Genomic DNA, 27,280 nt, shown 5'->3' on the forward strand with positions numbered 1-27,280 from the left:
CTGCTGCCTCTGGTCACGGGAGACCATCCCGCGCTGACTTTGGGCAGGTCCCACCAAGCCAAGGTCAGAGGGCCGCGGGGGCCGCGGGCCTTCTCCAGCTGCCGGCCTGGTGGGGCATTTAGGGTCAGGTCTGCCAGCAGAGCCTTAGCCCCTCCTTGAGACACCCTAGAGCTGAAACGAGGTTCACCTTGGCTCCTCTGGTCAAGAATGGTCCCTGCGCGGTGCCCCCCAGCTCAGGGAACAGTGAGGCTGGGGAACCAGGCCCACTGAGCATCTAGGTCCTCCGTGCAGGGGGGAGACTGGGGCAGCTGCAGCAGAGACTCCTGCCACCAAATACACTTAAGGAGCAGTCACTGGGAGCTCTGGAGAGAGAGCTCAACTCTTCCTGACTCCTGCCCAAGACACAGAAAGACCATCCAAGCACAAGCTCCTTTCACGTATTTTATTTTTACAAAAACAATCTGTAAATATGATCAAAACGACAAGCTCTGCTGTATAGAGCCCCATAAAAACAGACGATTACATAAAGAATAAGATGAGTTTTCAGTATTATAAAAATAGTTGGGGCATTTCCCCATCATCCCAAAGATTCTCTCACAGAATAGATAAAATGCAGCACTTTTAGCAACGAAAACGGACCCGAAAAGCGCCTTCAGTCTTGAGGGAGCAGCAGACACAGCTATCCCCACACTGAGAGAGCAGCGAGCGCAGCCCGTGGCCAGGGCGTGCCGGGGGTGGCCGGGAGGCTGAGGCCTTGGACGGCCGCACACCCAGCCTGATTCTCCCTGAGCCAGCGAGGACGGCCCCGCGGTGAGGTCGGGCTGCGGGGGGAGCCGGCCGGAATACGGGCACACCGGCCAGGTGCAGGCCTCGGGGGGCTGAGCTGCCCCGAACGCCCGGCGGCCTTTGTGAAGCCACTGTCCCTGAGAGATGTCCATCCCGCCCAAGAGCAAGGCTGCCCTCGTGGGAGGAAGCGAAGGTTTCACAGGTCCCTGCTTGTTCCGCAGCCTGGGCCAGAGGCCCGGGGGACCCCCCAAACTCCAGGGCAAGTGCAGAGGGGGAAGGCCTCAGAGGCAGAAGGTCGGGGCCCAGCCCTGGGGGCCCCGACGGGCCTCCTTCCTCCCCTGCACTGCGGACGACTGGTTGCGACATCAAGCATGGTCCCAGACAGCCAGGATGGGGACCACGAAAGCAACGAGCGGACTCCCCGGTCTCCGGGTCCCGGCGGGCAGTCACCTGCGCTGGACTGGCGGCTTCAGAGCCACCTTGGGACCCGCTCCCTTAGGGAAGGAGAAGGGAGGCTGTCGAGAAGCCCGCTCCCCGCCAAGCTGACCCCTCGTTGGGCCCCAGGGGGACCGAGACCCCCACCCCGAGATTTACAAGGGCAGGAGCGGGAACTGGTAAGTTCCTAAGGACAGTTACAAAGGACAGACCTCGCCCCTGTGCCCTCTCCCCCAAAAGCTCATGATTTTTAACAGCGCGGCTGCGCGGGGCCTGGGTCCTCCCGGAACCTTACCTGGGCAGGCCCAGCTGGAGGCTTTAGGGGTGGTGGCGGAGGAGCAGAAGTTGGTTTGAGCACCTGGAAGGCAGTCGGGTCACCCTCGGGTCTCCCTCCCTCGGGTCCCCCAGAGAGCTCCCAGCACCTCAAGCTCAGCAAGGCCTGTGGCGCAGTCTGCCTTTGGGGAGGGGCCGCTGAGTCGCCAAAGGGGAGCCCCAGCCCCTCACCCAGCCGGCCGGAGGCTCCCCCCTCGGGCACCACGGGACGCCTCAGCTGCAGACCGGCACTCCCGGGCTAGGACAACCCCTCCGCCGGAGACAGCCGCGGGCCTGGGCACGCCTGGGCCCAGAAGGGTCAGAATGGGCAGGCCCGGCTCCCCTGCTTCCTGGCCAGTGGAAAGCTCGGAGCAGGATCCAGGGGAAGGGGGAAGGCCCAGGAACTGGTGGGGGGGAGGGAGTCAGAAAGGCCCAGGGGGGGGCCTGCCTCCCCTACCCCCCAAATCGTTCAGGGGATGCTCTCCTGGAGCCCAGGGTTCCCAAGGAGACACCTCACCTGCTTGGGCTTCAGCTCTGGCAGCGGCTTGCTGGGCGGTGCGGGCTTGTTCTGTATGAGAGAACGAGAGGGGATGGGGTCGTCGGGCAGCCCTGAGCTAGAGGTGGGGGCCCTGAGCTGGGGGTGGGGGCCCTGAGCTGGGGATGGAGGCCGAGGCCAGCCCATGGCACCTTAACTGCCGGCTCTGTCCCCATCCTGGATAGGGGGGGCTCACCACATCTAGAGCTGGTGAGCACCCTGAGCGGGGCTGCTGGTTTGTGAAAACTGTCCCCAAAGGCCCTGAGGGGCTCCCCCAGTGAAGATCCTGGGCCCCAGCGAGCCCCCAAGGACTCGTGTCCCCAGATTATGTTTCCCAGAAATGGCTTCCTCCCCCTTCCCCGGCGCTCTCAGGGGAAGGCCGGGTCCCCCCGCTCCCTCTGCCATCCGTCAGGTCCCCATTTCCCATCAGGAAGGGCGCCTGCAGGCCCCAGCTTACCTGCGGAGGGACCTGCCTGGTATAGACGGGCACCTGGAAGGGGGCCTCGGGCCGAAGCGCCGCAGGAGGCTGGGGAGAAACGAGACAGGGGGTCACGAGGGTCTGCTCCAAGGGCCCCGGCGGTCCGGCCGGTCTGTGCTAGCCCAGCGGGCGTGCTTGGGTTCAGGCGGGCTGTCCGGGGGGAGCTCGGGGCCCAGCAAAAATGGCCTCCCCCATGGGAGATCGACCGGGCACAGGAGGCCTCCCCGGCCTGGACCCTCACTGCGGCCCATGCTCCGGGGGCTCCTGCTGCTCACCGCCCCCCCCAAGCCGCCGTCACTCCCCACCAAGCCGCACTCACCGCTGGGGGTGGCTGCCTAGGGACGCCCGGCCCAGGCTTGGGGTGGGGGGCAGCAGGCGCAGCAGAGGCCGGGCCGGGCTTCTTGCTGCCAGCTTCTCGGAACAAGGGGTTGGAGAGGCCGGAAGGGGCTTCCGTCGCGATTTTCCTGGGGAGGCAAAGGGCGCACACTAGGGCTGAGGGGAAAGCTGATGGCGTTTGGGGGCCATAGCCCTGAGCTCACCTGCACACGCACATGCACACGGCAGCCGGGCCACCCTGACCCCTCCCCTCCTCCCCGGGAATCCCAGCCACTGCTGGGAGGGAGCCGAGGCCATTCCCGGGTCACAGATGGACTCCGAGAGGGGACACGGCTTGGCAGAAGTCTCCGGCCGCGGGACTGGAGGTTGCTGGGCACTCTGGGCCGTCCCTGACCCCGAACAGCTGAGGCCGGCACCCTGAGCCTCCCACCAAGCACAGGCCTCCCGGGGGCTTCAGAAAGCGGGGCCGTCCCCGGACTTCCCGGGCCCCACCCCCTGCACGCCGACACTCGGGCCGCTCTCGGGGCCCGGGTTCCTTGTATCTGCCCCTGAGTCAGAGCCTGGGCCAGGGCAGCGGAGCAGCCTCCGGGCTCTCACCTTTTCTGGAAAGGGGGAAGCCCCCGCCGCTTGTAGAGGACGAAGGCCACGAGGAGCAGGAGGGTGAGCACAGCCAGGGGCACCAAAATCCCCACCAGCACCCCTTGGGCCCCTGCGGGGAAAGGGAGCATTCAGGCCCCGCTGCGTCTGACCCGCAAAGACCTGGCAGCGGACCCTCGGCTGAGACAGCCTCAGCCGGTGGTCCCCCCCCCATGCCACTCTTCTCCCTGAGCCCTTGAACCCAGACCCAAGCTAGTGACCCCCGAGAGGGTGACAGAGCTGAAGCCTCGGGCGGAGCCGCGCCTGCCCGCAGCGTGGACTTCTGGGCCTTTCACCACAACCTCAGGGCCTGCATGGGCTTCTCCTACCCCTCCCCTTCCCCCACCCCGCCCCTAGGGGTCTGCGGCTTGTCTGAGCCGAGTCCTCCTCTCAGCCCTTCCCAGCCTGTGCCGTAGCAACGACCCAGCCCATGGTGAGGCTGGCTCAGCCCCTCTGTTCTCCAGCTCTCCCCGCCCCGGGCCCAGAACGGGGGTATCCCCTCATGGCCCCCCCTGCCTGGCAGACATCTACGTTACACCAGGAGCTAACCAGTGGTCTCTGCAGGGGTTGGGGTCAGACAACTGCGTTCTGACACGGGGAGGCTCACGGTGGGCGACTCGGGCTGTGGACGGTGGTCTGACCGGGGAGACAAAGGAGAGAGGGCAACGGAACTATCACTGCCTGCCCCGGAGGAACATCCTCCGGGCTCTTGGCTTGGCTGAGGAAGGGCCCCTTCCCAATTAGGACTCGGGCCTCTGCCACCTCCAGGCTGCTCGCTGCGGACGATGTCTGCCTTCGCCCCGCGTGAGCGCCCTTAGCCACCGGCCCAGCTGAGCCTGGCTGGCTGGTCTCCGATCCCGTCTGAGAAGGGGAAAGAAGCCAGCGCGGGGGAGATTGAGTCACCAAAGTGTCGCCAGGAGCGTCTACCTGAAGTCGCATCGGTCACTCTCTGTTGGCAGTAAGGGGGAGCCCAGCCTGGCTGACAATGGCATTCCCTCTTGTGGTTGCAAACCTGTAAGCAAAGCATTGGAGGATAAAAGCATTCCTTACCAATGGTGATCTCAGTTAACAGGCATTTATTAAGTGACTACTACATGCTGAATGCTGGGAATACAAAAAAAGGCAAATAGGAGCTCACTATCTAATGGGAGAGTCAAGAAGCAACCACCCACCTGCAAACCTCTATCCAGGAGAAATAAGAAAGAAGGGACAGAAGGAAGGCATAAGAATTAAGAGGGGCCAAGAAAAGCTTCCTCTGGACCAGGGATGGGGAACCTTTTGTATGCCAAGGTACATCTGGATATTTATTACACCATTCGCGAGCCATACAAAATATCAACTCAGAGAACTCAAGCAGTGGGAGGTCGTACCTAGCTTTCAGTTGTTCATCACCGGCAATTGCCTTAGCAAACGAGTTTGGTCGTGGATGTTTTCAAGAGAACGTTTTGGGGAAAGGTAAGAGGGACAAGCTTATAAATAACTTTGGCCTTGGAGCCCCTGAAGTTTGTTGAGCAGAGGATGACATGGATGGGCCCAAGCATTAGGAAAATTAGTAGCTGCGTGGAGGATGGACGGGAGTGAGGAGAGACTGGAGGCAGGCAGCCTCCCTACTCTTACCCCTAGAAACTATTGCCATGGTCTAGGTAGGTAGTGATGAGGGTCTGTAGAGAGGAGGCAACTCCAGGAGATGCTGCAGAGAGAAAATTGACAGATATTGGGCAGTGAAACTGACAGGAGATGCTGCAGAGGAGGAATTCACGAGGGAGTTGCAGCAGATGAAATTGATAGTGCTGGGGAGGTGAAATTGACAAAGATGCTACAGAGGTGAAATCCACAAGGGAGAAGCTGTAGAGGTGGAATCTACAAGGGAGATGCTGCAGAGGTGGAATCCAAAAGAGATGCTGCAGAAATGAAGTTCACAAGGGAGTGGCTGCAGAGGTGGAATCCACAAGAGTTGCAGCAGATGAAATTGACGGCATTAGGGAATTGAAATTGACAGATGCACTACAGAGACGAAATCCACAAGAGAGATGATGCAGATGAAATTGACAGATGCTGAGGAGGTGAAATCTATAAACTTTGGAACCCCATTGGATTTAGGGAAGAGAGATGGTACAGGTTGTGAGCCCATGGGATTTGGAGGGAGATGGCCCTTTGCTCCACAAAGTTTAGCCAGCTCCTGCCAGATCGGTAAGGTCTGAAGACAAGGTTACCCTGCAGAAGAGCGCCTGGAGCATCAGGCAGGGCTACTCTATAGAAGAGGAGGCTCATAGGTTGAGAAACTTGGACCAAGAATGTGAGGTCCCACAGGCCACTGACGCCACTAGATCTGCCTCAGTTGCACTGAAAGAAATATATCTTAACATATTTGCCAAGAGAGAAATACAGCATAACAGGAATGTCCACCATGAAGGGATGGGCTTAACAGCCTGAGAACAAAGAAGGTCATTTCTCATGTCTTAGTGGCACTGGATGCCTGTGTCAGGAAGGATTAAGCACCTACTATGTGCCAACACCTGTGTTAAGAACTTTACAAATCTCTCATTACAACAAACCTTCAGAGAGAGGTGCTATTCTTATCCCCATTTCGCAGTTGAGAAAGAAAGAGGTTAGATGACTTGCTTAAGGTTATTTGCATCAGAGCCTAGATAGCTCTGGGCATCCCAACTGCATGACCTGCATCGTACCCATTGAGAACCTCCTGGCTGCGTCGGGGAGCCACCCCAAATGGCATGTTCCTCAGAGGTCTTGGAACACGAGGTGAGCTAGCCATCCAGCAGAAAGGGGGGAGACAGAGCTGGGTCCAGGGCATGGCAGAGAATGCTCAAGTCTAGGAAGCCTTGGACAAGTGAGCGAAGAGTGTGTGGCTGTAGGTGGCATCTTTGGGGCAGGGGCTGAGCAGGAAGAAGCTGCTCGTCCTCCAAGAGGCTGATGTGAGAAGGAGAGGAGTCAGCCACCTGCCAGAGGGGCTGCCACCACCGGGGACTGCTCTCTTCTGGGCTATGTTGCCGCCTCGAGGACAACAACCCAGGCTCGGTGCCTTGAGGGCATTGACAAAGACCAGGTATTTACCAGGAACAGAAGCCCCCCACCAGTAGAACCTGCAGCCTCCCTCTCTGTGAGAGGACAGCTGAACAAGGGGAGTCTGGGACTAGCAGGAACGTGGCTCGGCTCTCCTAGAGACGTGGGTCCGAAATTCGGAAAAGCCCAGGAAGGCACCTATGCTGCAGAGGTGAAATCCACAAGAGAGATGATGCAGATGAAACTGACAGATACTGGGGAGGTGAAACTGATAGACCCTGGAACGCTATTGGATTTGGGGGAGACGGTACAGAGTCCAAGGTCATCGCAGAGCTGTGAGCCCGCGGGATTTGGAAGAAGACGGCCTATGCGACAAGCAGAAGCACAAAGACCCCCAAGGTGTGATGTGGCCGGACCCTGGCAAGCATAGACTGGCGCCCAGAGGAGAGGGGCAGAAGGCCCTCCTGAGCCCTGCTCTGCAGAGTGGGAGGCTCTGGTACATGCTGCAGGACCTGACGGGTTAACTGGGCTTGCTGAATTGCCTTTTCTTCTCTTTTTTTTTTTCTTAAAAAGAAGAGCACTCTGGGGGGGGAAGGATACTGTTAAATGAAGGGGATATAAAAGAGGAGAAAATGGTCAAGAATCTCAGGAGAAATAACGACAACTGGGACTAAAGGGGGCCCCCACGGATCCCATTCCACAAAGCAATAATTATCAAAACAATTCGTACTGGTTAGAGAGGCCCTGACAGCGGAACAGATTATACAACACGAGAAGGAAACCTAAAAACCAAAGATAAGCTCATGCGTGACGTTGTGCTTAAAGCCACTGAGGGGACTTCCTCGTGACTGAATATTTGTTCCTACAGATTTTGTTTTGTTTCTGGAGGGGGTAAGATAGAATGGATTTCTGTTCCTAAAAACGGGGAGGGGCTTATGGGTGTGACATGCTGCACACAAGGTCACTAGGGTTAATTTTTCTTTAAGACACTTCTTAGAAATTGACAAGTGTCTATGTAAAAAGAAAAAATGGAACTTAAAATGTAAACACAAATTAAAAAAAAAAAAATCAAACTCGGTGCTGCAAGGATGGCCTGGGGGTGGGCGCCAGCCTCGGCCACACAGAGATCCCAGGCTGCTGGACCCAGGAGGGAAGGAACTCGCCTGCTGAGAGGCAGCCAGAGTGCTCTGCTGCCGTGAAAGTCGGGTCCAGAGGGTGGATGATGGAGGGAGAGGGCCGGTCGGCCACACTAGTGGATCACACAGGCTTAGGACAGGGGGCCGCAAGGCGAGCCTCCCGAGTGTCCACATCCAAGAAAAGGGAGCAAAGTGGAGGGAGAGGCAATGAGGGTGGCAAGCCAAAGGAGGGCATCCTGGGCAGGAGCAGCATCCCACGTGGGAGCAGCCTCCCAGGCGGGAGCAGCATCCTGGGCGGGAGTCCAGGAGGACTGCCCCCAGGCGGAAAAGCCGGCCCTCCCTTACACACAAATGTAGACTCACCCCGTGCCCGCTGCACTGGCTAGAGCAGTTCTCGGCCCCGTAGACACGCAGGTCCTGACAGCGCCCGTTGTAGCAAACCTGGGAGATGAGGTGAGGGGGGTGGGTGTCGAGGGGAAACCCTGCCCCCGTGCCCTCCACCAGCTGCGCTCTGCGGGGCTTGGGACTCCAGCCCACTCCTGGGCAGGTAGGGGCTGGAGCCGAGACCCCCAAAGCTCCCTCCCCCAGGGCTCACCGGGCCCATGAGGCCCGGGGCTTGCGGCCCGAGAGGCCCACACTCACCATCCGCTCTCCGCACTTGGTTCCGGTGACCACCCTCTCAAAGGGTTCCTCGGCGTCCCCCCTGCCCACCATGGCGCACGTGCTGCGGTCCAGCGTGATGGTGCAGTAGGCCCTTTGGCTGACCATGCCCCCGGAGCACTGCAGGACCCCGCACTTGTTGAAACTGGAGGAGAGGCTTTCCCTCAGCGGGCCGGCTCAGCCAGAGGGGATCTCAGCCGCTGGGAGCTCATCCCCAGAGGGCTGAACCTGGGTGGGATTGCCCCCCCTCCCCCTAATTCGTGCCGAGGTCACCTCCCCGTGGCACGACTGGAATTCAGGCAGCCCATGCCGGCTGACCTTGTGGGCGTATGTGGCCAGCGCAGGGGCGCCCCCGCCTGGTGTCCCACGCAGACCCCCCCCATCCCGGGCATCCCCCCAGACCACAGCGCACGGGGAGAAAGGGGGCACTCACTTGCGTTGGGAGGGCAAGGGAACCGAGCAGCCCGTCAGGCCATTGAGCACGAAGCATCTGTCGGAGGCCACGGACGCAGCTGCCACGGGAGGAAGAGCGTTAAGCCCCAGGCAGAGCCAGCGGGGAAGGGACGGCCCGACCCCCCCAGAGTTCTGCCCCACACTGACCAGGCAGCGCCGGCCCAGCGTCCCGCCCAAGCTGGCCGGTGAGCACCAGCCCTTTGGTGGCGGCCCAGCCCCGGGCCCAGCTCCGAGCGCAGGCGGCCGCTCCTGCCTTCAGCGTCCGTCCTGTCCCGGGCTCTGTAGGATTCTGGGCCGGAGCCCCGCCCCCTCCCGCCCGGCTCCCCTCCCCCCCCCAGCCGCCCTCACCGTCGCCCCACAGGGCCCGGCACTGCTGCCGGTAGGTCGGGCAGGCCCCGTTGTAGCAGTAACCGCCTGGGCAGGGGGCGCCGTTCTCCTGGAAGACGTTCTCCGGACACTCGCCCCGCCGGCCGTCGCAGAACTCGGGCAGGTCGCAGCTGTCCCGGGCCTTCCGGCACTCCCGGCCCTCGGGCAGCACCTGAGCCGGAGCCGGTCGGTGTGAGACTGTTCCCAGGCCACGGCCGCCGGCCCGACGCCCCTTCCCGGGAAGCAGCTCCGCCCCCCACACCACTGCCCTGGCCGTCTCTGGGAGGGCTGGAGAGGGAGGGCGGCGCTCTGCTCAGGGCCCCCACCCCGGCCCCTCCCCCCCGCACCTCGGCCCCCTCCCCCGGCCCCTCCCCCCCGCACCCCGGCCCCTCCCCCGACCCCTCCCCCCATACCCCGGCCCCTCCCCCCCGCACCTCGGCCCCCACCCCCGCACCCCCACACTCCGGGCCCCTCCCCCGCACCCCCACACTCCGGGCCCCCACAGGTCGGAACAGCTGGGAGCTGCGTGCCCGAGGGCCTGCCCCTCGGCGGTCACCGAAACTTCCCACAATCCCTCTCCCCGCCAAACACCGGCCCCGAGGGAGTGGGTGACAAGCTCTCCACGGGAGTCAGTTGTAAAGCACCGAGCGCAGGACCGGCCGTACACAGCAGGAGCTTAATAAAGGCTCCGTCACCCAGGGACTCCTAAAGATGCATTTCGCGGCCTTTCCTTTTCTCTGCAGCCGCGTCAGTGCCCGAGCCTCTGCCCTCCCCGAGGTGCACGGGCTCTTCCCCATTCCCGGCCTCCCTCCTTCTGGGGCCGCCTTACCTGGCACTCGTGGCAACACTCTCCCTGCGCACACGTGGCTCCCGGGGTCAGTCTGCACGTGGTGGCGTTACAACAGCGATTGGTGCAGTCCTGCGAGGGGGCGGGGCCGTGAGGGGGCGGGGCAGCAAGGGGGAGGGGCCGTGAGGGGCGGAGCCGCGAGGGGAGGGGAGGGGCTGGCCCACAGCCCAGCCCTAGAGGGCACTGGCCCGTGGCCCAAGGTATCCCTCTGCATCTGGCTGCAAATCATCTTCCTGTTCCTCCAGCATGGGGTCAGGGGTCAGGGGTCGGGCCCCCGGCGGGTCACCTGCCCCCACGTTTCAGAACCGAGCCTCCACTGGCTGAGACCAGGCCGGGCCAGGAGGCCGCGGGGAACTGAGGGAGGATCCCAGAGCCCGAGGGCGGGTCCCTAGGGCCCAGTCCCAGGAGGGGCAGCTGAGCTGGCGCGGGCCTGACAGCCCGGAGGGCGGGGCCGAGTTGCCCCGTGGGAGGGGAGCCCGGGGACAGGCGGGGCGGTGATTGCGGACCTGGGCTTGCGGCTCTCCCGCCCCGCCCTGGGTTCCGACTGCTCCCGGAATGCGCCGCCCAGGTGAGCCCCGGGGGGCGGAGCAGAGCAGGAAGCACCGCCTGATTGGCAGAGAAGGAGCCCAGGGCCTGCCCGCCTGTGTCTGTGCCCACCTGTGTCTGTGTGCCCAGGGCCTGCCCGCCTGTGTCTGTGCCCGCCTGTGTCCGTGCGCCCAGGCCCTGCCCGCCTGTGTCTGTGCCCATGGCCCTGCCCGCCTGTGTCTGTGCCCGCCTGTGTCCGTGCGCCCAGGGCCTGCCCGCCTGTGTCTGTGCCCGCCTGTGTCCGTGCGCCCAGGCCCTGCCCGCCTGTGTCTGTGCCCGCCTGTGTCCGTGCGCCCAGGGCCTGCCCGCCTCCACGTGCCCACGGCCCTCCCCCACACTCGGGGGACGTCCCACGGCCCGCGAGCCCACGTACCTCTGGGGAGCCGCAGTCGCACTCCTCCCCGGGCTCCACGAAGCCGTTGCCGCAGGCCGGGCCCCCGTAGATGTCCTCCAGCCTCGGGGGGTTGCTCAGGCAGCTGGCCTGGAAGATGTTGCTCCCCACGAAGTTCTCCAGGTTGTTGCGGCTGCAGGAGCTGAACGTCTTGGGGAAGACGGTGCTGCCGGGGAGCAGAGGGCGCTGGGGGCGGTGCTCGGGTGGGGTCCCGGAGCCCCCCAACGAGGTCGGGAAAGGGAGGAGCCCCGGGAAGGGAACCACAGGCCTCAGGCCTGACCGGGCTGCCCGGGCCCAGGGCCTCCAGAGCCGCTACAGAAGGGGCCGGAGAGGGGGTCCGGGGCCAGGGGGCGGCGCTGGCCCTACCTGAGGCTGGCCGCCATGATGCAGCCGCCGTTCTGTCTGTGCTCCTGGCAGTAGCAGCCGGGGACGTTCTCGTCGTGGTCCATGCCCAGGTTGTGGCCCATCTCGTGAGCTATGGTGGACGCGACGCCGATGGGGTTTTCGTGGTGGTCCTGCGGAGGGAGGGGCCTCAGCCGGAAGCCACGAGGATCACTGGGACCCAAGCCCCCCGAACAAGAGGCCCAGGATCCTCGGCTCCTGTCAGAGGTTGCAGGGCGGGGACCCCGAGGACCTCCTCCCCAGCCCAGTAGTCACCTGGTTCACAGCCCCGGAACTCAGGGTGCACATGGAGGCCACCTTGGCCAGGCCCACCGTCGTGTGCTCGAAATCCACGCCCCTAAAAGACAAGTCTTACTAACACCCTGAACCAGCCCTCTGCAGGGGTCACAGCCCCCCGTCCTCCCCTCTGCAGGGGTCACAGCCCCCCGTCCTCCCCGCTGCTCCTCGGGGTCACAGCCCCCCGTCCTCCCCGCTGCTCCTCGGGGTCACAGCCCCCCGTCCTCCCCTCTGCAGGGGTCACAGCCCCCGTCCTCCCCGCTGCTCCTCGTGGGGGTCACAGCCCCCCGTCCTCCCCGCTGCTCCTCGTGGGGGTCACAGCCCCCGTCCTTCCTGCTGCTCCACATGATGCCGTTCCCCACTTGACTTTGCCCCAGGTGCTGCTCCCTCCTGGAGCGCCCTCACGCCCCCTCCTCACTATCTGAACAGGGTCGCCCAAGGCTCCGGGGCCGGGAGCAGCTCTCGGGGAGCCCGGAAGCACTGGCAGCTGCGCCCCCTCCCCGCGCCCACTCACGTGATCAGCTGGGCGTTGTCGTGCTTCTTCCGGGGGACGAGCTCCCGGCTCCGCCACCTGAGGAAGTTTTCCAGCGTGGCCTCGGGGCTGCTGCTGACCTGCGCCTTGTCCTGCCGGTCCCAGATCTCCAGGCCGATGAGAACCACGCGGAAACCGAGCTTCTGGTAGAGCTGGGGGGCGGGAGCGGGTGAGGGAGCCGGCCCTGCCCACACTGGGCCCCAAGCAGCCCTTGGGGGGAGCCCCTGGCAACGGGGGGAGGGAGGGCGGGCTCATGGCCCCTAGGGACAAGCAGCCTGAGAACGCCCCCCCCCCGGCTGCCCCCCCAGGTCACACTGGCCCTTGTGCAAAAGGGGCCAGGTCAGAGGGCAGCCAGGAGGGGAGGGGGACGGGGGGAGGGCTCCTCCAAAGAGCTCACCTTGTCCACGTGATTCACAATCTCTTTCACGCGGCTCCGAATGTTCTCCCGGTTCCTGTACTTCCTGTACTGTGGAAGGAGAGCGGCCGTGAGCCTCCCCCCGGCCTCAGGCCCAGGGGCCCGGCCCTCTCCCGGCCCTCGCCCGGCCCTCACCTCGGCATGATCCACAACCACATAGAGCTCCACGTAGCGGGTTTCCTTTGAGGCGGATTTCTGAGGGAGAAACGAAGGGGCTCAGGGGGAGAGGCCCCGACTCCGCTCCAGCCCTGGGTCCAGGGTCTCCGCCTCGCTGCCTTCCCCTCCTGGGGAGGGGTCCCCGGGCTGGGCCCCGGGAGGAGGGGAGGGGTCCCCGGGCTGGGCCCCGGGAGAGCTGCCATTGGCCTGGGGCGGGACGGGCAGAGGCTCACCCAGTTCCTGGGCTTTTGGGCCGCAGACATCCTGGGTTCCAGGTCCTCCAGGGTGCTGTTGCTGACCCCGCAGGTCACCAGCTCCCGCACGAGCTGCTCCGCCCTGTAGACGGCGTGGGCGCCGCCCTCCTCCAGGGGCTCGATGAGGTGGGCCGTGGCTCCCGTCCGGAAGAATCCCCTGCAAGCACAGGGCGGAGTCTGCTCCTGGAGCTCCAGGCCCCCGGCCCGAGGGCTCCCGGCTCTTCAGGCTTGTGCCGGGCCGGTCCGAGAGCTCGCCAGCACGGGCGGGGCCGGGGCGCCGGGGCCCACAGGGCAGGGAGGGCTCTGCAGGGTGAGGGCCCTGAGGGCTCGAGCTGGGAAAGGCCCGAGGAGCCCTGGAGGACCCAGGCCCAGCTGCAGATCCCCAAGAGGGGCCCCCACGCCCAGGGCCAGGCGGGGTCCTAGAACAGCCTCATCTCCTGCCAGCTCCCGCTGCACCACCCGCCCTGGCAGGGAAGCCTTGGGCAGAGAAAGGGGCGAGCGCCCGGAAGCCTTTCCCAGCCCACACCTTGTTCAGAACGGTCCCTTGGGAGCACGGGAGGGCAGTTAGGGCCGGGCTAGGCCGGCCTCGGGCCCGGCCCCCGAACTTCCTGTCCTGAGCCTCGGTTCCTTGTCTCCCTTATTCCTGGGGAGGGGGGGGCAGGAGGATTCAGCAGGGTCATGGCTGCTGGGCCGGGCCTACCTGATCCCGCGGCAGGCACTGATACTGGCTGCCGAGTCCTCGTGCCCTTCCACGTGGCCCTGGTAGAAGCAGTGGTCCTGGACCGGCAACAGGAGGAAGAAGGGGGTCACAGGAGGGCCCCACGGCCAGACAGGGAGCCCCCTCACTGCCCGCTGCCCCTTCCGTGCCCGCCGCCCCCTCACTGCCCGCCGCCCCCTCACTGCCCGCCGCCCCCTCTGCCCACCGCCCCCTCTGTGCCCGCCGCCCCCTCACTGCCCGCCGCCCCCTCACTGCCCGCCGCCCCCTCACTGCCCCCTCTGTGCCCGCCGCCCCCTCTGTGCCCGCCGCCCCCTCTGTGCCCGCCGCCCCCTCACCGCCCCCTCTGTGCCCACCACCCCCTCTGTGCCCGCCGCCCCCTCACTGCCCCCTCTGTGCCCGCCGCCCCCTCACTGCCCGCTGCCCCCTCACTGCCCACAGCCCCTTCCCTACCTGCCGGGCGGCCCGCTCGGTGACTTCGGTGCCGTTGGCCAGGGTGTACGTCTCTGTGTAGCTGGCCCCCATCAGGTCCCTGCAAGGCAGCAGCAGCTCACTGACCCCCCTCCCCCATGGCACACCTGGCTCTCCCCGCCTCCCCGCGGCCTCCAGAGCTTCCTGAGTCCCTCCCCGATTCCTGATCTCCCCTTTCCCGCCTTCCACCTCTCAGCTGAGCTGGCGCAGAGACTGGGGAGACTCCATGGGGGGGTGGCTGAGGGCGCTGCCCCCCCTCCCCTGCCTCTGGGGGCCCCCAGAGGCTCCTCCAGGGCCCTCTGCACTCACCTGTTCCTGCGCAGGCGGAGGGTGACGTTGCGACCTGCCATGGCCAGGACATAGCGCAGGCTTTCTGGGTACGGAGTCTGAGCCCGAGAAGGAAACCCAGCAAAGGCGTTTGTTAAGGCCAAGGGGGCCCGCTGCCCCCGGGAGGGCCCGCCCTGGCTGCGGAGGCCAGGTGCTCAGTGGGAGGGCCCCCCCCCTGCGGAGGCCAGGTGCTCAGTGGGAGGGGCCCTCTCTTTCCCCGCCCCCGGGAGGGCCCGCCCTGACTAGGGAGGTCCAGGTGCTCAGTGGGAGGGGCCCTCTCCCGCCCCCGCCCCGGGAGGTCGCGTGCTCACCGGCTGACCAGGACCGCCCCTGCTCCTTTGGGCCCAGCCCCCTCCCTCTCCACCATAAGGGCTAATTGTGCTGGCGCTCGGATAACAGCCTTTTAGCCCCCGCCGGGCCGAATGGACAAAGGCCGCGAGCGCCCGTTCCCGTCCCTGGGGCTTCCCTGCCCAGCCCCGGGCCGCCCATTTCCTTCTCCGGCTCATTTTGCAATGAGGAAGCTGAGGCGGGCTTTGGCCCGGGCTGCGGTGGGGGGGGGGGGGGGGGGGGGGGGCAAGTCTGCGACCACATTTGACCCTGGGCCTTACTGACTCCCCGGCCGGACCCCTGGCTGTGCTCTGAGCTAGAACCGGGGCGGGGCAGCCGGGCTCACTCCCCGCACTGTCCCCTTGTGCGCCCCAGAAAGGTCTGACCCCCTCTCTGTGCCCCCTGGCTCTCCCCCCAGCGCTGGGCCACAAGCAGCTGCTAGAAGGCCCCAGGAAGGTCAGCCGCTGACCTCCGATGACCTTTGGAATCACAGCATCCCACGGATCCTGGACCTCCAGAGTCCTGAGTCTGCCCCCCCCCACTTCTCTGGGGGATCCCCCAAGGAGGAGCCGCTGCGATTATGACTATAAGTTAGCAGAACACTACCGTGGGGGCAGGCCAGAAGCTCTGGGGCCCCTGGGACACAGAGGGGGGCAGTGCCCAGCTGCCTTGACAGGTTCTGACCAGTCAGAGGGCTCGGGACCCTCCGGTTCTTGGGCCCGATTCTGCCAGGGCAGCCGGGAGCCACACAGGCAGAGGGCGGACCCTGACGGGCAAGCCCAGAGTCGGCCCTTTGAAACCCGGAAGGGGGAAGTTGTGAGATTAGGAAAACAAGCAAAAACCGCAGAGACACCCCTCCCAAACCGCCGGAGCCAGCGCCCGCTGCGGGCAAGAGAGGAGGGAGGGGGGCTGGGGCCCCAGTTATCTGGGCCCCGGCCTGCACAGGAGGCCAGGAGGGCTGCATCCGGGCCTCCCTGGGGCAGACAGGTGACCCCCCGCTGGGAGAGGGGGCTTGGGAAGGGCCAGAAAGGGGAAGAAGGGCTCCCAGCGGGACTGCCCTGAGGCCAGGGTCCAGCTCAAAGACTCTGGGAGTGAGGGGGAGGATTGGGATAAAGAACCAAGGGTTTGGACGGCGAAGGAGGCTGGAGGCAGGTGGACAGTCTCCTTGGTTCTCAGGTCTCTTGTATACACGCAGCCCAATGACACTAGGCTAGCGTGTCCCCCCAGGGCTCAGCACGGGCCCCTGTACACAGTAAGAGTTTAATAATTGCTGGCTGGACCTTGTTTGCTGGTGAGAATGGGGAGGACAGGAGGGGCAGCTTCCTGACTCCCAACCCAGCCCTTACGGGACCGAGCCCTCTGCCCCAATGAGTGAGCCCCCACTAAAGGAGAAGGGGGCTGGAGAGGGCTGAGCCTGGGGGGAGAAGCCCTGGCACAAGCTGCCCATCTGCCTGCCCGCCCAGCCCCCCCCCAAGCCGACTGCCCCCTCCAACAGAGAGTGTAGCTGATTTTGGCTAATGAGCGCGGGGGGCCGCCTCCCAGCCGGGGACCAGACTCCCGGAGCAGACAGCCCAGGCCGGGCCTCAGGGGGGAGGGCCCCCTTAACTGGGCAGCCGAGGCCCCCAGCAGCCCCCGAGCGGAGGGGACCGAGTGTCTGACTAGAGCGGAACCCCGCGCCCACTGTTCCCGGGTGTGGCGGCGAGAGGACAAGAGGCAGAGGCGGACTTACCGGGGACAGGTCTCTCCGGGCCCGGGGGCCAGGAACCCTCAGCGGATACACAACCTCGTACTTCTCCACGTGGGGCAGGGGGCCGGGCAGAGGCAGGCGGGCAGAGGGACCTGGAGGTGGGGGCAGAGGATGAAGCAGCTGCTGGCCAAGCCCAGTGGCCCCCGTGGCCGACACCTTCTGAGCCTGCTCCGTGGCACCGAGCTCAGGGCGGGGGAGCCGCCTGGGGCTGACTTCCTCTCATCCCCTTTCCCCCCAGCATCCTCCTGCATCTTCCAAAGGTCAAGGGGCAGCCTGGTCATCAGCGCCTCCCCCCTCAACAAGCAACCAAAGGAAGAGGAAGCGGGAGACGGTGAAGACCAGAAGCTGGGGCTCAGCCTCCGTCCCTGTCCCGGGCAGCAGGCCCAGTTCGAAGGGCCAAAGGGCCAGAAGTGGAGCCCGCCCCAGTCCCTCTGCGCCTCGGCTTCCCCTCTGGAAAGCAGCTCCTAAGCCAACAGGCCCAAGCTTGGCATACGGAGTGAATGCACGGGCACCCCCAGGGCCGGCACAGCTCAGAGCCCAAGCCCCGACCGTCAGCTGAGCCCTCGGGGGGACCCTGCCCGACAGCTCGGTCACGGCCGCCATCTTGCCAGACTTGTCATTATGGTCAGTCTTCAGCTGTGTGTGGCTCATCACGACCCCTCGAGGGATTTTCTTTTTTCTCTCCCCACTTCATAGTATCCTCCCACCGCAGTCACATGTAAAGGTACTTTTCAACATTCATTTTCATAAGATTGTGAGTTCCCAACTTTTCTCCCTTTCTTCCCAAGACAGCGAGCACTCCGGTAGAGGCCATCCATGGGCAACCGCGGAGACGCATTTCCATGGTGGTCACGTGACGGAATAAAAGATTCAGAAAAGGAAACAAGCACAAGAAAAAGCAAATTAAGAGGCCTCTGCTTCGGGCTGCATTCCCGCTCGGAGCTCTTCCTCCGGATGGTTCCGAGATGCGTTTCTTAGTTCTTAGAACTGCCCTGGCTCACTGGACTGAGAAGAGCCAAATCTGTCTCAGTGGGTCAGTCACACAAGGCTGCTGTTACTGTGGACGGTGATCTCCTGGCTCTCCCCTCTGTCCGCAGCAGTAGCTCACACGAGTCCTTCCAGGTTTTTCTGAAATCCACCTGCTCAGCATTTCTTACAGGGCAATAGTGTTCCATATAGCGCAGCTAGTTTAGCCACATCCCCCCTTCAATCTCCACTACAAAAAGAGTGGCTATTTTTTTGGTACACGTGGGTCCTTTTCCTTTCTTTTTTATGATCTCTTTAAGATACAGACTAGTAGGAATACTGCTGTGTCAGAGTCTGCACACCGTGACAGCCCTCTGGGACGAGTTCTGCTCTCCAGAACAGTTGGATCCATTTGTAACTCCACCAAGAGTATTAATGTTTTATTTTTCTTTTATCATTTTCCTTTTCTACCATATTAGCCAATCTGGTAAGTGTGAGAGGAAACCTCAGAGTGGTTTAATTTGTATTTCTCTAGCCAACAGCGAGCTAGCATTTTTTCCTATGACTGTTCTGATTTGTTCATCTGAACACTACCTATTCGTATTCATTTGGGTTTTCCTTAGCTAAGATGCGGGAGTAGTTTGCCTTTTCCTTCTCCAGTTTATTTGACAGATGAAGAAACTGAGCTAAACAGGGTGAAGTGACTTGCCCAGGATCATACAGCTAATAAAAGTGTCTAAGGTTAGTTTTGAACTCAAGTCTTACTGACTACTGGTCCTGGACTCTACTGAGCCATCCAGCTCATCATTTCAGAGGTGGTTGGTGAAATGGCAGGAAGTGCCCAGTGGGACCCCTGCCTTGGCCTAGCCTGGATACAAGTAGTTTCGGGGCCACCTTGACACCTCCCCACATTTCCACCCATCCTGCAGGGCCACATTCCTTTTTTGGGCAGGGTTTCCAGCCCTCTCACCGCAGGGAAAAGCAGGTCCTGGGGGCAGAAGAAGAGGTCTGGCTTAACCCTCCCCTGAAGCCTGCTGGTTTTCTGTCACTCTTTTCTGGATTCTTCTCATACAAAATGACTAATGGAAATGTTTTACACGACTGTACATGTATGACCTATATCAGATTGCTTATCGTCTAAAGGAGGGAGGGATAGAATTTGGAACTCAAACTTTAAATAAAAATTTCAAAAAAAAAAAAAATGCTAGAGGCTTTTCATGTTGCAGATAAGGAAACAGAAACTTAGGGAGAATGACAGGCCTACCCTGAGTTGCACAGAATTTGAACCCAGGAAGGTCCTCTGAATCTGCCCCCTACCACTCCTGCACTACTTATATGCAGGCCCCTTCCATATGCCAGAATTGGCCACAGGATGGTCAAGACCAATAGAGCTCACATGCAGAGAAAGGTCTCCCCTAAACCCTTCTTTCCCTTCAATTTCCCCATGTTCTTTCAATGCAATCAAGCCAGGTTCCCAGTCTCAGAGTCAGTCTGGACTCCTTGCTCTCTCACCAAACATCCAAGTCTCAGTAGCCTGGGATTTCCCCTCAGAAACATCTTTTGTCAATTTCACTTCCCCCACACTTCTTCATGTCTTGTCTATTTCACCTTCGTTACATTTTTAGGGTCAATTTTACCTCTGCCTAATGACAATTCCATTTCTGCAACATCTCTTGTCAATTCCACCTTGACTAATATCTCCTGTCAATGGCACTTCTGCAACATCTTTTGTCAATTCCCCTCTGTAACATTTTGTCAATTCCAACTTTACAACATCTTGTCAATTCCACTTTTACAATATCTCCTGTCAATTCTCTTTACAACATCTGTCAATGGCACCTCTGCAACATCTCTTGTCAATTCTACCTTTACAATATCATCTCTTGTCAATTCCCCTCTGCAACATCTCTAATTATCTTCCTATCATTTCCCCAATACTTTTCCTCCTCCTCTCTGCACTTCCCCCATTCTGGTGCAGACCCTCATCACCCCTGGAATACTGCAACAGCTGCTGACTCAGGACACCTGGATATCCTTCTGGCCCCATATTTTGTACACATCGTGTTTCTCCCACTGCCTAAGTCCCATTAAGGTGCTTTGGAAATGCCTGTGAATGAACAGATGGATGGATGGATGGATGGATGACTGCAAGGCTGCCCCTACCACCATTTGAGAGTTGAGTCCAAGGGCAGGACAGGGACAAAGCAAGTAGCCTGGCAGTCAGCAGAACTGGCTCTGTCTCAGTTCTAGTTTTGGCTGGTTGGGCAGGTTGCCCTCCTCTGGTCCATGTCATCTTTGAGACCAGCTGAAGACAGTGGGCATAGATAGACACCCTAAAGATGAAACAGCTCAGTGTGGGAGAGATGCTGATTTTGTGTCTGTCCTAAAAAAAAGGGTCCCAGAGAACAGACCTGAAAGCAATCTGCTGGGGAAGGGAAAGGAAGGTGATGAACTTCCCATCCCCCAGGTCTCTGCTAGTAGAGGCTGAATGAGATTGTTGGAGATGAAGCAGGAAACACTTGTGTGCAGGTATGGGCTGGACTAGCAAAATGGCCTCCAAAGTCCTTTACTAGAGTGACAACCTGCCATTTGTTTTGGGTCTCAAGCTTTCCACCTCAAGTATGTGCCCCCAAGGGTGTGATGGAACAGCCTAGCTACCCATAACTGTATCCAGCCAGGGCTTAGCACAGGGCCTGGCATTCAGCAGGCATTTAATATGTGCTGCTGTGATCTCCCAAGACAAGCCACAAGAGGCTGCAGGGAGTCTCCCCTCCTCTCCCCCTCCCCCCCCCCCCCCCCACATACTCCATCTCTTAGTTCCACCATGACTATAGATCCATCTGGTCTGTAATGGCCCTTCCAGGGCTAAAATTCTTATGAAGAAGGAACTAAGACCTGAGCTTTTCTGTCTCTAAAATAATCTGTGTCACTGTTTCTGTCCCTGAACCTGTTCCTCTGTCACAATCTCTCTTCCTCTGTCCTCTGTCTCTGTCATAATCTCTCTCCTATCTCTATTTCTCTGCTCCCCCCCCCACTTCCTCCCTCTCCTCTGTTTAGCACTTGAATGATTTTGGTTACCCCATAACATTCTACCCCTTCATTTTACAGAAGAATGGGGGGGAGGGGGGAGAAGGGAACAAGGGACTTGGTCAAAGTCACACTAAGTTGGCTCCGGGCCCAGAGCCCCAATTTCTGGGTTACTTTGAGCAGTTACTTCGAACCTCAGTTTACTCACCTGTAGGCTGGAAATAATGGTATCTGCTTTCCCTTACTCTCAGCAAGCAAGAAACATACATATTCATCATTTCCTATGTGTCAAGCACCAGACTTGAGGGCTGGGATCAGAGAAAGGGAAACTGTCCCTGCCCCCCAGGATCTGAGCTTGCACTCTGTCTGATGGCCGGAGGAACTGCTCATAAAAAGTAAAAAGGCTGTATCTGCAAAGTGGGGGGAAGGTGGTAGGAAGGTCAGGACAGTGGGAAGTTCTGAGGAGAGCTGGGTCTCTAACGTTGGCCAGCTGGGAGACCCTGTAAGAGTCACTTATCCGCAGTGTCTTGTTATTGTTGTCTATGGATGTACAGAGGAACAGAAAGGGCTGGGAAAGGGCACAGCCTGCCCGGTGACCTCAGTCCAGCTCCCAGTGAGGGAGGGAAGCTTGGTCTGAGGCTACTCTAACCCTGACCTGAAACTCCTGGGGTAGGATGGATATCGATGATCGTATAGGGCGGGGCAGGGCAGGGCAAGTGGGTGGAATGGGTGCTCTGGCACCGCTGGCACCGACCACAGGCTCTGGCACCGACCACAGGCTCTGGCACCGACCACAGGCTCTGGCACAGACCACAGGCTCTGGCACAGACCACAGGCTCTGGCACCACCACACCCCCAGCTCCTCCCCACAGCCTCCAGCTCCAGGAACTCAGAGAAGCCTCAGTTTCTCCAGGTGCCCTGACTCCACCGACCCCCCCTTTGTGGCTTTCCCAGGGCCCAGGGTTCCTGGGGCCTTCTGCCCCCCAGCAGCACTCACAAACGGGATTTTCCAGGCAGGGGAGGGGCCCCACTTCCCGGTGCTTGTGTTTGTTGTTGTTTTAAGCACCGGCAGAACTGCCCCCCTTTCCATCCGAACTCAGAATATCCTAGGCGCTCAGCCTCCTCTCCCATCCCCACAACCTCCAGATATACCCAGAGCATGTCTGGCTTCGGGCCGGGGTCTCAGGGCATCCAAGGTCACCCGATCCCAGGGCCAGGGGCGGGAGCCGGGACTCCCGGACCGGAGCCCCGGGGCTTGGGATCCCTCCTTCCCATCACTGCTTCTAAGCTTCTAAGTTCTAAGGAACTGGGGAAGACTTCTGGGGAGGCCGGGGCTCTCGGCTCCTCCACGGCCCGAGGCTCTTCCTCAAAGGCCGGAGTTAAATCCCGGCCCGGCCGAGAGCCCCTCCCCCCGCTCCCGGTCCCTCCGCCGCAGGGGACCGGATGATTCACCGCCATTAGTCACGGCAGATAGGGGAATCACCTCCCGCCGCTGGCCCGGAGGTTTTGGGTTACTCAGGACGCTGGCTCAACCCTACTTGAAAATCTGCAGCCTCCCCCCTCCTTTGGATTGTCGGCGTAGACGCCCCGCCCCCCAATCCTCAGTCCCTGATCCCCCCCCCCCAGGACAGGAGGACCGAGCCCTGGGGGGCAGCCTGGGTGGGCCCCCGAATTCCAGCCCGAAGGTGGGCGGCGCGATCCCGGGCAGCTACCTTCCCCGTTTCAGAGAGCCCGTGCAAAAGGAGAACTTGGACCGATTGAGCGTCCCCAGGTCCAGCTGCGGGGAAGTCCGAGAAATGACCCGGAGCGAGATCCGAGCCGCCTAGCCGGATGCTTGGAGAAGAGCCGGCGGTCAAGGTGGCTTCTGAGAGCCCAGGGAAACCAGCAAAGGTCAAGGCTCCCTCCCGCCACATGGCTCAGGGGCTACGCAAGGAGAGGGAAGGGCTCTCGGGGGAGTTCCCAGATCACAGTCCCTTTTTCCCCCCCTTCTCCCCCCCTCCCCCGACACACCCGAGCTGCCTGGAAGCTCGGCCGGCTGGAGTTCGCCCGTCCGCCGGCCTGCTCTCCCGCCCTCCCCAGTCCTTACTGGGCAGACCCAGGCTCGACCCCCGGGAGAGGTGACGGGCGGGACGGCCCCTCGGAGCCCCCCCGCCTGACTCACTTCCCTTCACCCAAAGCCTGGGGGCCAAACCTCCGCGAGCGCCTGAACCTTGGACCCGTCGGACTTCGGACGAGTTCTGGAACCTGAAGATTCAGGAACCAGCCTGGAGACTCGATCCCTCCCAGGACCCGGGGGATGATCCAGGGCCCCGGCCCCGAGCCGGGCGAGGGGGCCAAAGCAAACAGCCCGGGGAGGTGAACTGCGCTCTGGGCTGAGCCGCCCCGGGTTCCCCAGCTCCACACCCCGTGTCTCCCAGCCCCGCACTCACCGGGGAGCCCTGGGACGCCGCGCGGGCTCAGGAAGAGTGCCCACAGGAGGCCCAGAAGGCAGCAGCGGCCGCGGCGGCCGCACATGGTCCCGGCTCTGACAGAATGGCCCCGGCCGGAGCGCACCGAGCGCACAGGGAGAGCGCAAGCGGAACTGGGCACTGTCCCAGGTCTACCGACGCTCCACCCCCGTACTCCCGGGCGGGGAGGGGGCGGTGCTCCCCTCCCTCCTCTTCCTCTCCAGTTGCCTCCTCTGCCCTGATTTCTGGAGCATTGAGTTAAGTGGCTCAGGTGGACACCAAATGTGGCCCTCCATTCGTGGGCTTCCCGTCCACATCAATTCCAGCGCAGAGGAATTTCCGAACCCTGGAGAGGAGTTCTCCTACCTGGGCAGCAGACTTTCTAAAGGCATGAAAATCGCTAGAGAAGCACCCCAAGTGTTCGGAGGGACTATTGTGCCCCCCTTCCCCCCACGCCAGAGCTTTCCAACCTGCCACTGATCTGAGCAGCCACGCTCAGGACCAGATTGGAACACAGGGCTGTCCTTTTAGTCATCTCCCAGAAGGAAGGACGGAAAAGCTCTCCAGGGACGTCCACATTGAGGATGGGTCATTGCATTGCCAGAGCTAGCTCAGGGTTTGGGAGGCTCCGAAGGAAAGTGGGGCCAGGAGAGGCCCCCCCAGACTGAAGGCTGACAGAGAGACCTCATTATCCCATGCCAGCGAAATCTGGACAGCCTACCCGCGCCAGGGCCAACGGAATCGCTGCCCAGGAAGATTCGGAAAATCAACTGGCGAGAAAAGGTGGCGGACCCCGGGTCCTTTCTCCAACTGAACAGCCAAGCCTGCCCCCCGGGCTGCTGAGAGCAAGCCCCCTTGGGCCGGCCAGGGTTCGAATTTCAGATGTACCTTTGCCAAGAAAGATTATTTTATGAAGAACTCGCACAGTTTAAGAGCTCCCGAGATGGTCAAAAAAGTGACTTGAGGACACTCTCGAGGTCTGGAGAACTTTAGAATTTATCGTATGACAGGGGAGACCCTGGCCCAGGACCGCCCTGATGGCGTGCCCTCCTCAGAGAAGGGGCTGTGCTCCAGGAGCAGAGCAGGGGGGAAGGGGCTGAAACATGAGTTAGAGAAGCCCCCAAATGGCCATAGTAACTATTTGGGTACCGTTCAGCCAACTCACAGCCCGGGGCAGGAACCGCCTCCACACCCGTCCTTTCCAGGTCGCCTAGGTTGGGCGGGTCCGCCTTGCTCTGCCCCAGAGGGAAAACAGGGGCCAGATAGGAGGCCGCCCCTTCCTGGGAGGGGCGGGAAGGCGTGGCCCACCAGCTGCGGGCCCTGTCCCTAGGAGATGACTTTTACCTGAGGTAGTTTCGACCCCCGGGGAGTCTCACTGTCTAATGGGAGGGACTGCTAGGAAATCTGTACAGACAAGCTGGACGTAGTAAGACAGCGGATTAAGAGCCTTGAGGGGGTTGGGAAAGGCTTCCTGGGCAAGGTGGGACTTTAGCTGATATTTGAAGGAAGCTCGTGTGGAAGGACAGTGAAAAGTCAGAGGGAACATGGCCAGAGATAAAGAGACCGAAACACAGAACAGAGAACGAAACACAGATAGAACAGAGACCGAAACACAGAACAGAGAACGAAACACAGATAGAACAGAGAACCAAACACAGATAGAACAGAGACTCAAACACAGATAGAACAGAGAACCAAACACAGATAGAACAGAGACCAAAACAGATAGAACAGAGACAGAAACACAGATAGAACAGAGACCAAAACACAGAACAGAGACCGAAACAGATAGAACAGAGACAGAAACACAGATAGAACAGAGAACCAAACACATATAGAATAAAGAACCAAACACAAATAGAATAGAGAACCAAACACAGATAGAACAGAGACCAAAACACAGATAGAACAGAGACAGAAACACAGATAGAACAGAGAACCAAACACAGATAGAATAAAGAACCAAACACAGATAGAATAGAGAACCAAACACAGATAGAACAGAGACCAAAACACACAACAGAGACGGAAACAGATAGAAAAGAGACAGAAACACAGAATAGAGAACCAAACACAGATAGAACAGAGACCAAAATACAGATAGAACAGAGACTGAAACATAAATAGAATAGAGAACCAAACACAGAACAGAGACCCAGAGAAACAAGAAGGAAGCCGGCACTCCCCTCCCCGGCCAGGACATTCACCTCTCAGTAAGGCAGAAGATGACTTCAGGAACCACCACTTTAGACCTTGGGGGAGGGGAGATGGGGAAGTAAAAGGTGTCCCTTGTTTCACAGATGAGAAAATGGGAACCACTTGCCCAAGATCCCCCAAAAGTCAGCCTGAGCTGGGACTGGAATGACTTCATTTGCCTTTCGAGTCTGTAACTCATCCCCCAGAGATCATTTCTGCATGAAAGGAAGTGTAAATGTCTCGAGCCAAACCTCCCCATCTCATTTAGAAAGGTAGCTGTCATCGAGCTAAGAGAAGGGAGCACTTTTATCCCGATGAAGTCAAGTTTTGTCATGGGGATGATGATGGGTCAGCAAGAATAGGCTGCAATCTGCCTCAAAGGAGGGCTCTCCTCCACAGAGGAGGGCATGACTCCACTGAGAAGAGTTTCTGCTTGTCCCTGGTGACGGCTGGGGTCACTTCAGTTCTCCAGGCTGCCGTCCGGCATGAGAGCCATCCTTCTACCCTCCACAAACGCAAATTTGGGAGCCCTCCCGTCTCTCGGCCATCCTAGTCCTGGACAAGAGCGCTCCCTGGCCCCCGGCGGGACGATGCTCCGCTCGTCCAGCAGAAATTCGGCTCCGTAAGGGCAGGGCAGTGTCGTTTTGTCTCAATATCACTTGAGCCTAATACAGTAATATTAATTATAAGAAATATTTCTTGGCTGAACCTTTTAGTGCAGACTCCCTCGTGGCTCCCAGGCCAAGCCACTGTGACCACCCCGTGGGGCAGGGCTGCTCTCATTGACCCCAACGTCTCTCTGCGGCCATCCCTCTCACGTCCTGATGTGCCCCGATTCCTCCCCCAGACTAGAGGAATGTGAGATTCTCCTCGAGAAGACCACAAAGCCCATGAGAACAGAGACATGTGACCAATGAGTTGGTCAAGGAAATGAGAGAGTCCAAGGTGGAGGTGTCCAAGGTCTGGCCAGCCATTTAAGCTGGACATCAGGATCCTTGTCTTTAGAACCTAATCAGACAGTGCTTTCTCAGCCCCAGCCCACTACCTGGGTACTGGGCCCCCCATCTTTGTCCCCATTGGCCACACAACCCCCCCAGCCCAAGATGGCGCACCTGTCTCCTCCCCCGCCCCCAGTGAAGAGACAGGAAGTGGCTGGAGGAGGAGTTCCATATCTACACTCACTTTCCGGAAGGATGCAAAGGTTTCCTAGTCCTGATCTGCCTCTTCCCCTTTCTGGGACTCAGTTTCCTACTCTGCAAAATGAGGGCCTCAAGGGCCCTTCCCTGCCTAGTGATCCACAAGTCTGACCTTCCCTGCACTTCCTGGACGATGAGGAGGCTCAGAATTGTGACCAGAAACGGTCGGTTTATAAGCACCATCACATTGCAGATGGCAAGGGTATACCCAGCCCACCCCCTGCAGTTAGAACGCTACTAAAAGAGCATTTATTCAATCCAATGAGCCCAAATGTAAAGCCCAAAGAAAGCCACGTCCCAAATATGACAGTTAAAAAGTTCAAGGGGCAGAGTTTCTGGGTAATTAATCATTTGATTATTTATTGCTTGCGGACTATTACAAGGATCGATCATTTGGCTGCCTCTCTTAAACCAAAGATGGATCCTGACAGCCCTTGGATGCTTATATGCCCAGAAGAATGAGTGTCCCAACAGCTGGAGATCAACTCTGATTGGTTAACAATTAATCAGGAGAATGGATGTTTAAGGATTATTCTAATGAGGGGCTGGGGGACGGAGCCTTTGGTGACAGACCACCCCCAGCCAGGGGTCCAGACTCTAGCACCTCAAACTGTGGGTCTCGCCCCCTCTGGGGTCTTGTAACGGAATGGAGAAGTCCTGAAATTAAGATTTATCCCCAGTCGATGTTTGATTTGTATTTGTATTTTGTAATTCACATATCCGGACACAAGTAAAAATTTCTTGGACCAAAAAGGAGTGTCGGACGGCAAAAGTTGAAGAAGCCTTGATCTAGATTAAAGATTTACACTGTCCCCCTGCCCCCCAAGCCCAAGTACGATGGGCTTCCTC

At 60.3% G+C, this 27,280-nt stretch overlaps 1 protein-coding gene across 2 annotated transcripts; it reads right to left on the bottom strand.

Annotated features, from left to right (window-relative positions):
* Positions 1-428: 428 nt before the first annotated feature.
* Positions 429-23,172, bottom strand: ADAM8 (ADAM metallopeptidase domain 8). Of its 2 annotated transcripts, XM_051982806.1 has the most exons (25): positions 23,022-23,172; positions 16,582-16,691; positions 14,508-14,584; positions 14,181-14,259; positions 13,713-13,789; positions 12,992-13,169; positions 12,738-12,797; positions 12,585-12,653; positions 12,170-12,339; positions 11,635-11,716; positions 11,344-11,492; positions 10,960-11,143; positions 9,984-10,073; positions 9,137-9,326; positions 8,769-8,847; positions 8,318-8,480; positions 8,039-8,116; positions 4,446-4,530; positions 4,068-4,154; positions 3,480-3,591; positions 2,866-3,010; positions 2,526-2,594; positions 2,051-2,101; positions 1,517-1,579; positions 429-1,280 (listed from the first exon to the last, which is right to left on the bottom strand). In XM_051982806.1, exons 1-25 carry the CDS (start codon positions 23,104-23,106, stop codon positions 1,233-1,235), a joined length of 2,580 nt encoding a protein of 859 aa, XP_051838766.1. In that variant the 5' UTR covers positions 23,107-23,172; the 3' UTR covers positions 429-1,232. The 2 variants fall into 2 exon arrangements, with proteins under 2 accessions (XP_051838766.1, XP_051838767.1); XM_051982807.1 differs by lacking the exon at positions 4,068-4,154.
* Positions 23,173-27,280: the final 4,108 nt, after the last annotated feature.

Source organism: Antechinus flavipes, chromosome 2 (genome assembly GCF_016432865.1).
Source record: "Antechinus flavipes isolate AdamAnt ecotype Samford, QLD, Australia chromosome 2, AdamAnt_v2, whole genome shotgun sequence".
NCBI classification, from domain to species: domain Eukaryota; kingdom Metazoa; phylum Chordata; class Mammalia; order Dasyuromorphia; family Dasyuridae; genus Antechinus; species Antechinus flavipes.

Bases quoted from the DNA above. Each gene is read 5' to 3' on its own strand.
- ADAM8 (XM_051982806.1), bottom strand. From the start codon at position 23,106: ATGTGCGGCCGCCGCGGCCGCTGCTGCCTTCTGGGCCTCCTGTGGGCA. The intron at 16,692-23,021 runs GTGAGTGCGGGG...CCCCACCTCCAG, and splicing joins CGGCGTCCCAGGGCTCCCCG to GTCCCTCTGCCCGCCTGCCT. The intron at 8,481-8,768 runs GTGAGTGCCCCC...CCTCTCCTCCAG, and splicing joins CCCTTGCCCTCCCAACGCAA to TTTCAACAAGTGCGGGGTCC.